The sequence below is a fragment of the Oculina patagonica genome, chromosome 1 (genome assembly GCF_052425735.1).
Source record: "Oculina patagonica isolate OP01 chromosome 1, crgOcupat, whole genome shotgun sequence".
NCBI lineage: Eukaryota > Metazoa > Cnidaria > Anthozoa > Scleractinia > Oculinidae > Oculina > Oculina patagonica.
In genome coordinates, this window is record NC_135758.1 from 10,698,925 (window position 1) to 10,713,045 (window position 14,121).

A 14,121-nucleotide genomic window follows, 5' to 3' on the forward strand; every position below is an offset into this window, starting at 1 on the left:
AAATTGCTAGAGATTCATTCTAAACTACTCACATGGAGAAATTTATCAATTAATGAATACAAATGTTTTTGGAACTGTAACAGTTTAAAGTTAGTGAATAAATAAGATGACCCACCCCCTAAATGGAGATCAAAATTACATAACCCACCCCGCCCCCCCCCCCCCCCCGTACTTATTGACCAGTCCCTAAACTCTATACTTTATACAAATTCAAAATTACATAAAATCGGTTACATTGAAGATGATCTGTGTTCTTTCTGCAAACGGGAATCAGAGACAATACAACATTTCTTTTTTGACTGCTCCTACTCAATTTCCTTTTGGAAGGATTTTGATTCATATTACTTAACTTTGACAAAGCAACAAATACATCTTAATTTGAAAGATGTTGTAGTCGGTGTTCTAACTCCGGAACGTCCCTTACTAAATTATCTATTACTTGTAGGAAAAATTTACTTATGGGGTTGCAGAAGAAATAATGAACTTCCGAATATGAGGTTATAAATTAAAAGTAGCATTAAAGTATGAAACAGAGAAATACATTTGTACTAAAAATAATACATTAGATATATTAAAGAAGAAATGGGAAATGTAAATGCTAAGTTGTTAACTTAAATATACATTGTAAAAGGCTCAAACAGGTGTAACTTTGCCATGTAATTCTTGTATGTAATTGTGTGATTGTGCGATGAGTGAGCGAGCGAGTGGGTAAGTAGGTTTATGTTAAACCGAAGTACTGAAAGAACTGTAAAAACTCGTAATATTGTTAAGTATTGTTAACGTAATATTGTTAAGTATTGGTATACGTTGTAGCTTGTATTGTAAATAGTGTATGTAACTATGTGTTATGCAAATAACAATTATTAAAAAAAAAAGATCAATGTGTTTTACAGTTTTCTTATTCAGAAGGTTTTTGATTGCCATCATCTCTCTGACTTCATAACATTGGCAAAACCTATAACTCGACTTCTGAAACTACAACTGGCACGCAAGTATTGTAAACAGTGCACACTAAAATTGAGCAAGAACGAACATTGCCGGCCTGCTAATGTTGATAGTGGTTTTTAAGCTGTTCCTTGAGCGAAACGCCGCCTTATTTTTAACAAGTATAAATTCCCTTGAAGGGAATTATGCTTGTCTCTTGATCTCAAGAAGACGAAATATAAACAAATATTCATAAAGAAGTCGGAGAACAAGAGATAACAATAAATATACTTCAATGCATAAATGTATATATAAATATTTCATATCGTTCAGTGGAACATGTTCTAATAGTTACCGTTTATCTGTGGTAAAAGAAATGTTAATAACCATCACGAATACAAAGACGTTTTCCCAATGGTCTCCACCTTGACGGGGAATTTGGCATTTCGTTTTTTTTGATCACTTGTGAAGAGGAATGCCAATGCATAGTTTGGAAACAGTTACAAGAAATCTCGCTGAGAATTAGCATCTTGTTTCTACCACATCTGTTCCAGGCCTGACATGGTAAAAACGTTGAACATCGGACGGACCTTTTTGACGGCCTCATTTATGCTGTTTATGTCTTCTTCAGAACAGCCTGCATTATACAGGACAAGCTGATCGAGATTTGGAAGACAAGCAATGTGTTCCTTGATTGAAGTTATCCCATGACCTAGTTGGTTCCCAGAAAGGTCAAGTTGAAGCAGTTCTGGAAAGCTTACGTCGTTAATGAGATAACAGACATCATTAGCATTCATAGCTAAGCGATTAAGCTGAAGGACTTGTAATCTAGGAAAGAACTTAAAGCTTTCTCGAAGGAAAACAAGACCGGCTCTTTCAACACGAAAACAGCTCAGTTCAAGTTCTCTCAGGGGCCATTCCCTAGAAATTCCACCAAACAAAGCTTGCATCTGAGGACATCGCAAATTATTGTTCTTTCCATTGATGATGAGGACCTCTAGATCTGACATTTGGCATACAGACCGACCAAGAACCATGGCTGCATCGTCAGTCAAGTCGACCTCCTTCAAGCAAAGTACCTTGAGAGAAGTGTGGGTGATAGCATCAGCTAAACTTCTTACAGCTTCATCAGTGCAATGCTTCAAGTTAAGGCTTAAAGCTGAGATGTTGCTAAATTTTGGCAACAAAATGGCAAGTTTTTTCGCTCCAGCTGGCGTACAAGTTTGTGAATGTCGAATGGACAGTTGAAGAGAGCGATTATTTGTCTCCATTGCTTGCTCCAAAAAGTGATACACATCACAATCAACTTGTAGATCTACATAATTCAAATACCTGGATTTTGCAGCACTCACACCAAGTTGATGAAGTACATGTACTTCTCTGCTTGAAGTGCTAACGCATTCAATAGATTGAAGATAGTTAAGACACGACTCTACGGGCTCAAGGTTTAATTCGGCTACAGGTGATCTAGTATCGTCTCGTGCTGGAAAAGGAAATGAAAACGGTATTAGATGCTCAAGTCGAAGTGATTGTCGGTACTCCTGGTCGTTATTGATTCTCTCTGCCACCAAATCGTAAAATGGATCTGGGCCAACAGGAGTTCCAGTGAACAAAAGTCCATGAAACGAACAAGCCACAACCAAGTCGGTGATGTAAAACGACAGCCTATCTGCATTTACCAATAGGATGGCGCTAAAATTGCACATACAAAGAAATCCACAATTCAAAAACTTTCTGTAAAAATCTCCCAGGTGCAGAACTTCGGATCTTTCTGTTATCTTCACTGCTACGTCTAAACTATCCAGAAACATCCTTAAGTTTTCTCCTAGTGAGTAATGAAAGTCCCATTGTAATTTCCTGAAAATGATAGCTCCAGATTGCATTTCAGTGGTAACATTATTGACTTCCAGAAGATCTTGAACGAGTTGTTCGGAAAGTAGGACCATTCCACTTGTGCATAGAACACAACGTCTCAGGAGTCCTTCTTTACATTGCGCTTCACCGAACGCCGCAAAAACCAAGTCATGAAATCTTCTCTGCCGGTCAGTAACATCATAGCATGTTTGCTCACTTGTTCCTGGCAAAATAATTGTTTTCGATAAATCAAGGGTTGGATCGGTCACTTTAATGGCAAAGAAGTGGTCTAGAACCACAACTGCTCCATGATCGGACAATCCGGAAACGAACTGAAAGACATTCTCGAAATGCAGACACTTTTCAAAATTGTTGGCTAGCTCTTGCAACGGTCCAAGACTACCCTCTGGAACATACTGGGAGTCGATATACAAGGCGGCTAAAAATTCTTGAATGGTTTTGTGAATGAAAGAAACCCTTTCAGTTGGTCGTACTTCTTCTGCCTCTTCAGTGATTTGCAGGAAAGCATGAATTACATTAACTTCACTCTTGATTGCTGCCAGCTTGCCATACTCGAAGAGAAGATCATCTTTTAGCAGGCCTTCTAAAGCCACCTTACCCAGCTCAACGAGGATGTCCTTGCTTTCCTCTATAGTTTTGAATTGGGGAGGAGTACACTTCCCATGGTCATAGTCCAAGATGCATCGGACAATTTCATTGAAGACCTTTGTCCTGGTCCCGGAAATCAATTCTGCCTTTCCCTGTTTCCAGAGAATAGAAAAAAAGAGAGCAAGTAAAGGGACTTTTGCTGTATCTGTCAGCCTTTGTTTCTCAAGATGCTTAACTAGATCCTTTGCCTCAGCCTCTCCAAGCCGTTTGGCCAAATACTTTTCGATGTCTTCTCTATTGAACCCAGTAACGGTAGCTTGGACATCTGCAAATTCCCGGATGTCATCGGCTTGAGAGGACCGTGACGTCATCAGAACACAGCAATCTGGTAGATAATCTGACTTTAAGACATCAAAAACTTGAGAATCGCTTCCTTTTCCATACTCGTCATAGCCATCAAATACAAGCAGGACGTTGCTCTGATTTTCTCTAATGTATCCAAGCAAAGTGTCTGTAAGCTCTTCATCTTCCTTTGACAGAAGGCCAGAGCACCTGATCACATCTCTTAGGGTCTGGCAATGGGACACATCTCTGAGCTTAATGAAGAGAACCAGTTCGAATTTCTTCAGATGATTTGTTTCTTCAGACATGCTTGTTTCATCAGGTTCAACCCAATCCAGAGTGAGCTTCTTCACAAACGTGGACTTGCCTATACCTGCCTGGCCCTCGACAAGTATCCTCTTTGGCACAAGACCATTCTTAGTCTTCATGAAAAGTTTTGTGTAATCTACTTGCACGGTTTCTTTCTCTTTCTTCATAGACAGACGTGTGTAGACCTTGCGAATGTCCACTTTGCTTTTGGTTGACCACACAGACGTTGGTACGGTTGCTGTCCTTCTATAACGATCGGCAAGTTTGGCGCGGAAGGTTTCCAAATCAAAGGGTCTTACATGAAGAGATTCTAAAAGATAATAAATAAGGGAAGGGAAAAAACTGGTAACTTTCGACATAAATCAAATAAACAAGAAAAAATATCCAGAAAGCGCCCCAGAGCTCCACTCTTGTCAGTTGCTCTTTTTCCTCAGGTCTTTGAGCAAGAGGCAAGAAAACAGCAGAGGGAAAAAAGGTCTCGCTGTATGAGCTAAGAGAAAACAGGGGAGAGGCTGTTTTAGCACAAAACTGAGCCGGTAGGAAGATTACTGGACTTTGACCCCCATTTCAGGGTAAGGCTTCTTCTGGAGACACGTAACCCTCAACCTCTGCTTCCCTCACAGGAAAAGAGTGAAGTTACACATATCAAGGAACAGGAAAACTTGCAGCATACCTTGTCTCATTTGCTCTTTCAAGCTCTCAAACATCTCCAACATCCGGGTGTAATTCTCATCCTGCAGTTGTACCAAAGCACCAATCTGCATGGCCTGTTCAGCTTGCTGTGCTGATATCTCATCAAGCTTCTGCTGATGTTCTTCGACGTTGCCTTCTAAAGATTGCTGCTGGTCCTGGAGAGAGGTAACAGTTTCTTGAAATGCTGCAAGCTCCTTGCGAAGGAGTTCCCAGGATTGCTGCACCAGCGTCAAAAGTTTCTGATCAACCATGATCATTTGGCAACCTTGAAACAATACAAACACTAACAACGTTAACCTATCTACCCCTACAAAAATACCGGTAGTTTGAGAGTTATTCATAGAGACTACTGAGCGACTCCATAATGGTTGTCTTCTATTTTAACTTAAGAAATGTATTACTCATCACTTTACATAATTCAAAATGATAAAAAGCAAATAATACTTGATTATCTATTCTGTACATTTTTATATATCAACTACACAGAAATATTCATTTTGTCATTACCACAACCATAAAGAATGGACAAACCTATCCATAATATTTTCAGTGAGAGATGTTCGGTGACATAACCACGATTTGTCATGTTAATGCATCTCAGTTTACATCACTATGTGAGATAATCTGTTTAAGTTGGTCTCTGTCTTCCTTTTAAGTGTTTGTATCTCATTTGTTGTAATATCGGCAAATTAATGTTAATTTCTGCAATCTTTGATGCTGTACGACTGACCACAGCAAAGACAAACACATGACATCATTTTGTGCAGAACCAAGTCTAAAACTTCACAGCATCCAGTCTTTCCAAACAGGATAACATTACGCTTCTAATAACACATGCAGGGCCGAGGTTACACTGTTAATTCTAAAAAGATGATGCACGAACCTCTTTGATTAAGTGTAATAAAGGTGGGGCCCATTTTCCAATGGTATATCAGTATTCCATCTTCTGTGTGCACTTACCAGTGGTGGATAAAGGGGAGGGGCCCCCACCTTATTTTTAGGCCAAACCATGGCCCACAGGGCCAAGAAAAAATAATTTTGCAAGTGGGGGCCCCTCCTCTTATTCCAGGGTCTGGACGATTGCCCCCTTCCCCCCAACTTACATAAAATTATTTGTACATATGCACACATTTTGAAGTTTAAGTTTGAACCAATAGTTGCTTTTTTCACTGCCATCAATCTTCCTAATGGACCTCTCAGGAAACATACTGTAGCTTAATTGAATTGCGGTTGTTTCGCCTACGAGTTGTTTCGCTAACGTCCAGTTCGCTAACGAGTTAGGTCGATTCGCTAACGTCTAAAGTCGTTTCGCTAACGAGCTGTAGGTCGTTTCGCTAACGTATTACGAATATTCATATTTTATAATATGTACTAATAAAACATAACAATCCGCATTAAAGACCCGTTGAGTTTGACGATGACATCAAATTCAGCGACGTAAACACGACAGTTTAAAACATACCGTTGTTAAAGATGTCTCCATGTTTGTCCGAAAAAGGGCTGGAAGTCAAGTCCCAGTCCTCCGCGTAACATAAAAGACTGATCAACATTGTAGACAAGTATACGTCATCAAAAGTTTATTTCACCCAGCTTTTTTTTCAACAATCGACCAATTCGGGTCGGCTAACTGAACATATGCAAATAACAAAGACTTAAAGTTTAGTGAAGTTTTGTAAATAAGCAAATATTGAACAAAAAACAAACAAACTACTATCGCTTCTGAAAAGTAGAAATACAAATTTGAATTTACAATGCACAATTTGTCTTCTGGGAAACAAAATGGCGGCTTTAAGTCTTGGAAATTAGAGCTCGCTAACTTCGGGCTTTCAAGCTTAACTTTTTGAAGCGATTCGAGTTTGTCTTTCGGCAAGAGCGTGAGTTCGATTGTCTTATTCTGTTGATGAAGAATTTATTTTATTTATTTATTTATTTTATTTATCTTTATACGTTAGCGAAACGACCTACAGCTCGTTAGCAAAACGACTTTAGACGTTAACGAATCGACCTAACTCGTTAGCGAACTGGACGTTAGCGAAACAACTCGTAGGCGAAACAACCGGTTACCGCTTAATTTACCAGATTCAAGAAATCGTGTCTTGGACAATTAGATTAAATTATTTACAATTAGAGTAAATTAGATTTTCATCCATTTTGTTTCTTTTCTTTGTGGTTAAAGGGTGCAAAAGCACAATCCTTAACTGTGTTTTGAACTTCAGAGTTTGCACAGTGGAATACAAAGTGAAATTACTATTTACCACTTAGAATAAGGTACAAAAATCTACAATCAAATGTGAACTAACCGAAACGTTAAGTACAACAGTGTTAATTTTTGCCAATTTTTGTGTAATCTCACCTTCTTTTCGCCAGTAAGACAGCTGCTCTAAAGTTTCCTTCTCTTTGTGACCCAGGCTGACACTCTTCACCAAATCCTCAAGCTTTGAAAAACAATCATTGAAAAAAGCTTGAGTCCACTCAATTAAATTTGGATGTGCCCATTTGTTCCTGTTGTGTCTAACATCATTTGCAGCTTGTTGAAGACAGAGCAGAGGATTTGGGGAGGGGAAGATGGGTGCAGGTCTGGACCATCCCAGTAGGCGAACAATAGCACTCAAGTCCAGGGACTCATCAAATGCTGAAAATGTAGCAAGATAGTCAGGAAGATACAATTTTGCCAGGTCAACTGATGAAGACACACTGTAGTTGTAGTTTTTCTTGCTTTTCCCATGAGTTTGGCTGTTGTTATTGATATTCTCAAATTTCAAACTTTGGAGGGTCCTATCTTTACTCGCTTGACTGTATGTCAGTGTATTCAGGCTAAAAGGTACAAGCAGACCACGCAAGTATGCATCAAGATTATTATAATGCAAATCCATTCCTTGTTTGACAGTATCGCGTAATGCCGGAGCCATCACGTCGACCATAGCCACTCCAACCACAAGCCAACGCTTCTTCTCTTCATCAGATGTCATTGTCTATAGCAAATGTTGATTTTGTGGTCATCAGCAATTTAATCCTACAGAAGCAAGAAAGAAATGTTGAAGTACTCTTAACATTATTTTATTTGTATTTCCATAACACTTATCCTTAAATTTAAATTTTTTAAGCTTTAATACTGAAGACACTGAAGATTATTTTTAATGATATCACAAAGAAGGAAGGAAAGAAGGAAGGAGAGAGGGAAGAATAAAATTAACGGACAAATGAGAACCAATGAACGAACGGACAAATAAATTAATGAATTAATTAAAAATGATAATAATTAGGCAATTAATTAAATTAGTTAATTGCAAAATGCACATACTAGTAACAGAGCAGAGCCATGTCCATGTCAGAGAACATGTTAAATCATATTATTTGGAACAAATTAAAGTTTGTTTTCCTGCTGAAAAACTATAAAATAATAAACTATTAAGTTTGAGGTGGCTGATAAAGTTTATGTGTTTGGCAAATGGCAAAGCCCTACAAGCACAATGAGTTTCAGGGAAAATATTGTAACTTCAGCAGGGTCAGGATCAACGTACATACAGGTGTACACCTGTACTTTTTTTAATCTACAAAAAGGGACTACCGTAAAATTCCAGTTCAAAGCCCCCCCCCCCCCCTCACTTTAAGTCCCCCTCTGGTTATAGGCCCATATACCTGGAGACAAAAAGTGCATCCGGTTATAAGCCCCTCTAGATATAAGCCCCCCTCTGCTGGATGACAGTATTGAAAAGGTCTATAATATGCTTTATTATTGCTTTTTAACTTTTAAACGTTTTACAATCGACTCTGTGGTGGCTCCTTTTGAAACATTTTTTTTATTATTTTTCTTACAAGCCCACCCAAAAATCCGTTGCATAGTTGTAAAATTATATGGTAAACATTCAGAAGAGCAAACAAGATGAGATTCACATAGTATTGGTCACTGTAAAATCTGGGAGCACTTTTTTTCATGTTGGACCTAAGACACTAATCTGGTATTTCGACTTTGAAGTGTTTGAGCCGGAGCGCGAACTTGCGACATTCTCTCAAGTATTCGTGGAGCTGGTTTATTCTAAATAAATGTATTTAATTTTTTGTCGGCTAGCATTTCACATTTTCATATAAAAATTGTTTATCAGCACCTTATAAATTGCTTTTAAAGACACTATTGTCTCATGCTTCGCTCCTTGAACAACATTCCAAACCTGTGACATACGAACATGTAGAAGCTGTGAGTGTCAAATGTTGTCGCATTATGCAGATTCATCCACGGTTTTGTTATGCCGTTATTTTCGAAGTACTTAAACATAGCAGATGCCAAAGTGTTTTCCCATAAAACTCTGCACTATTGTAGTAACGAAATCCTGTCGTTCTACTAGATAATGTATATAATTAATGAAGAAATTGTTCAACATGACACGAGCGTGAGACAAAGAAAAAATCTGAGTCCCCGATGGGAATCGAACCCATGGCCTCCCAGATACCGGTTGGGCACTCTAACCAACTGAGCTACGAGAGACTCATTGAGAGCTGGGCCATTTACTAGGTTGATATGTGACACGCGTCCTGCATACTGCTAGGATCAGCAATGTCGAAATCATCAAGTTTGTAGTAAATAATAAAGATGGTACATTTTAAGCTCGGTGATAAATAATGAAGAAATTGTTCAACAATATAATTATTCGCCGAATTATTGCACACTCTACCATCTTGTAAAACTCAAAAGCTCAAAAGCAATAATCAAGTGAGGATCACTTTTACCATAAATTATTAAGTTTTGGAAGTTGAATGAGACTGGCATCATTCACGCCTGACTGGCTTTGGCTGGATTTGCACATGTTGACAGCTCGTTTCATTTATAGTCTTTGTAAAAATGTCCAAGAGGAAAATCTTGAGTTCTTTTCAACGTGAAACAGATAAAATCATCGACGAAGCAAAAGAAAAAACTGAAAACGAATTTTATGAAGAGGGAAATGACGCTTGACTTCTGAATTCGAAACCTCGGCAGCAGAGAGACAATTTATTGGACAGGACAAAGACAGTGTTAATGTTATAATAAATTATACTCTGTCCCCTGCTATTGCCTATTTGTCCCTTTGCAAAGGCAACAGAGGGACAAATTGTCTCCTGAGGCAGTTGCGCTGGCTCAAACTCTACTTGTAAGTACATGTATGTAAAACATACATGAAACTCCCTTTTCTAGGGGTACAGAATGGTTAGTCCAAGATTATGGTGAGACAGAAAGACCCTTGTTTTAAAACTTGAAACAGAGATGTAACAGTCAAAACAATTTCTGAGCCTGAGACTTCTAAAGCTTGACATCCTTAGCTGTTCTTTGTTGCCCATGCCGGCCAACAGCTTCAAATTCAAAGCAATAGTTTCTAATACCAAGGAATATAAACACATAACAAAAAAAGGGGGCTTGCTTGTGTCCCCTGCAATACAGTGTACAGCTGTATATCTGCTCAGTTTGATTATAAGATGAGCAAAGAACTTTAAATTCAGTTAAGTTTATACAGGTGGAGGTTGATTCTTCGATTTTAAAACCCCAGGTATTGAGGCTGGCCAGAAAGTGCCGAGATTCAACTTAATGAACATTCAACCATCCATATTTGTTTTTTTCCTTAGTGACCGACTGCTCAAGTTTGGTCACCAGCGAAAAATTTTAGTCGCTAAATTAAGCTCATGCTTTCAATCCTTCTTCTCAATTTTAGTTGCCAGGCTGGTGACTTCGGTTGCAATTTAGTTGCCAGGCTGGGGACTTTGGTTGCAATTTAGTCATCAGCTCCAAAATTTAAGTCGCTATGCCGACTTAAATGGTCGTAACTTGGAGGGTTGCCATCTTTTGCCGCCTCCTACTCCTAGTCCCACTTTTGTGACATACACTGTATGTAAAGAAACATTCTCTTTACTGTAACAAAACTTTGGTATCGATTGTAAATGGAACAAAATTAATGTGACATGTAATACAATATTTGGATTATCAAGCCGGCTGGCATAAAGCATGCAGGCAGTACAACTGAGTACCCCCAACCCTCCAAGTTAAGACCATTAATTTTTAGTCGCCATGGCGACTAAAAGTGAGAAGAAGGATTGAAAGTGTGAGCTTAATTTGAAGACTAAAATATTTCACTGGTGGCCAAACTTGAGGATTCAGTGGCCAAATGGCCACTAAGGAAAAAAAAATAAACTTGGAGGGTTGACCCCATGTGAACCTCGACATGTAACTTCAAATCAGGGCTTCTGATATTATGCGATGTTGCAATTTCGCATAATTGACCTCAAATCGCATCTTTTCGCATAATTTATCAAAAATTGCATGTGATTGGTACAAAATCACACAATTTGAGTAAAGATTAAGGAAATACCGGTACTTGCTTTAACAAAGTTCTAAGACAATTTTAACCTTGTTTCAAGGTGGTTTACCTGTCAAAAAACCTTGGAAAACCTCTGGTGTGGTTTCCAAATTATCAAACACCATATATATATAATTTACTTCGGGCAGGCAACTTGGCCGCAACTTCAGTTTCAACTTGGCTGTAACAACATTCACAAAAATAAATTTGCTTTCTATCTTTGCTTTCTTGTATTGTACTGAAGTTTACATGCAAAACTGGCTGAATTCAGAATGTTTAAATCCTTCCATGAAGTAAAAAACATCATAGAGTGTTCGATCATTCGACACCATACGTAAACACATGCGCCTTCACTTATTCATTCAGCGGTATCTTGTTACACCTCATATATAATGTCACCAAAAGTCTTCAACGTTCTACTACGTCATGTAGTGTACACAAAAAGCCATTTTACATTGGAATAAACGCAAATGAGGTGAAAATAATCTATTTCATTCTAATACAGATACTTATCGTTCCTCTGTGCTCTTATTCTTTTTTGAAATGTACAATATGGATTTTCATTTCCTCAAACCTTGTAAAACAAGCATAAAATCGCTCAGATAAAATCGCATAATTTGCCACATAATAGCACTTTCTTGCCGCATAATTTCTGCTTTTTTGCCACACCCTATCAGAAGGCCTGCCAAATTGGCCTTCCAAAACAAAAAATTACTGCCTACTGTCTTTACAGTAAAAGCCCAGCATAGTAAATCTAACCCAATTAAACTGCATTTTAATCAAATTCAATTGAACTCAATTCATGGATTGATGTTCGATTGAGTTTGGCAATAAAAAAAATAGCACTCACCGAAAAAAATTATTCGATTGAACTCAATCGAACATTTCATTATTGAACTCTTGATTTTGGTAAAACTGGCATTAAAAATCTATAACCAGTTCTTAGAGGCTCGAGCTACTTCAGCCGGGAGTGAAGCATGAGTTTCTCGTGAACCTAAAGTCCTTCTGTAGAAATGGCTTTAGATGCGCTGTGGATTGTTAGCTTTAAATGTACAGTGAAAGGCTATTCAAGGATTGCCACTTTGACATGAAGTCTGAGGGCAAAGATTTCAAGGTTTTTATGAAAATTTGGCAAGAAAGGCCATGCAATCGGAATTGCAAACGAGCACAGACAGTTAGGTTACCATCAACAGAAACTGGTTGCTTACCTGTGGCTTGTAAATGCTTTGATAACTTAGTGATTTGCTTGTATTTTCCATGAAAGTAATACTTCGAGTTGTCATTTCGCAATTGTAAGTTAGCTTACAATGAAAATGGTACAATAATCCCAGAATAATGATAGCTTTGCTCTGTTATATTCTCTTAACTGTCATGGACAGTTTATTTCAAATGGGGTTTCTGTTATTGAATAAAATAATAGTAAAAAAGGACAAGAAAAAACTGCTTTTGACGGGCTTTCTTTGCCCTGGAGCCACGCAATCCATTTAATTTTGTTCAATTGAGTTCAGTTGCCGAACTCAATCGTGATGGATAATTATTGGTTCCATTTGTTCGATTAAGTTCGATTGTTTGGGAAATCAAACTCGCTCAAAGTTGGGTGTTTGATTTCGTTCAATTGCCGAACTCAATCCACAGATGGATTAAATGATACATGAGGCAAAATATAAACTTCATGTAAAGCCCTTAAACACATGTACAGAGCTCTGCACTGCCCCCCAAACCAATCTAAATCCTCGAATTCCACCAGCCTTTACCTTTTGGTAAGCTATTCGTGTTACAGACTAAGAAAGCTTTAAATTTCTCTCTTGGCTTTCACGTGCCAACACGTGTACATGTAAATATAAATTTGACTGAAGACTGAAGCTTATGTCAGTATTTTTGTTCGTTATGTTCATCGATATTCATTAATTTCGCCTCTAAATTTCAGTTATCAGGTATCTCTCGATCTTACAGTGAAATCGTTTCATTGAGCTTTTAAAATCAAATAGCTAAAATTGAATAAAACTTACTTTTAATTCATGTCGCGTGGTCCATTGTCTGTAAATCCTCAAGAATCGTCTAGCCCATTTTCGTGTACACGCGATGCTAGAAAATAAACAAACATAAATACATCAGATCTTGCTTCTTTCTCCTTGCACTTGTTGTTATTTAGAAAAAGCATCACTTACTTTAAACCAGCATATGTAATAAAACCTCAGCACCAGACTTCGAAGCAATTTATATTTTAAACTCAACCTTTTACTCAACCGAACCCAAACAACATCGTCGCACTGAGCCCGTTGATATTTGGGTCAGTGGTTGGAGTTGTTAACGTTACCTACATTATGTATGGGTAAACATTTTGTCCTGGGAGCTGGCAGAAAATTGATCGTTAGGCACCTTTGCTTTGTATCCTCAGCAATCGTACTTGATAAGTTCATGTAGTTAAAGAGCATATTCAGGGCAATAAACGTAAAAAGAAACGGCTGAATAATTTGTAACTCAATCGCTTTTAAATCTCCGAGACGTAGCTACTTAAAAGGACTTGAAACCTGCGACCCGCGACCCGCGATCATTTTGGGAAACTCTGAAATGAGTGATAGGCAACTAAACCCATGAAAATCATTGTCTTTGAACATCTTAAGGAATATACAACCTTATTTTTTTGAAATTGTGCGGAAACAACTTGAAACGCTACGCCTTAATTTTCAAGGGCTATTTCCATCCGAGCAATCCACAGCCCACAGACCTTAAAGACGCTCGTTGCAGTCTCAGTGTCCTAATATAGCAATTTGTTTTTACTAAAAATGGAATATTATTTTTAGGCCTCTTGTGATACAAATATAAATTTTGGATGTTCAAAATTCTGGTAAAATCCGTGACAAAGCCTCTTAAAGTTCCTCTTCCTAAATGTATTCTATTCATGTTATGTTATAGTGTAATCCTGCAGGAGGGACGCGGGTAATGAGGACTGGTGAAGAGGCGGGTGGTGGTGGTCGGGGTTATTCAACATAGTACCGCTTCCTCGTACATATAATTAAAATACTGCATTCCTTTAAATTCGGTATTTTCTTTTTTTTCCTTGAGCAAC

General features: G+C 38.1%; 1 protein-coding gene across 1 annotated transcript; it reads right to left on the reverse strand.

Annotated features, from left to right (window-relative positions):
- Window positions 1–163: 163 nt before the first annotated feature.
- On the reverse strand, window positions 164–13,331 carry LOC144655797 (uncharacterized). Its single transcript, XM_078516029.1, has 5 exons — window positions 13,220–13,331; window positions 13,061–13,136; window positions 7,085–7,744; window positions 4,712–4,996; window positions 164–4,348 (listed from the first exon to the last, which is right to left on the reverse strand). The coding sequence occupies exons 3-5, from the start codon at window positions 7,698–7,700 to the stop codon at window positions 1,461–1,463; spliced, it is 3,789 nt and encodes a 1,262-aa protein (XP_078372155.1). The 5' UTR covers window positions 7,701–7,744; window positions 13,061–13,136; window positions 13,220–13,331; the 3' UTR covers window positions 164–1,460.
- Between the last annotated feature and the right edge of the window lie 790 nt (window positions 13,332–14,121).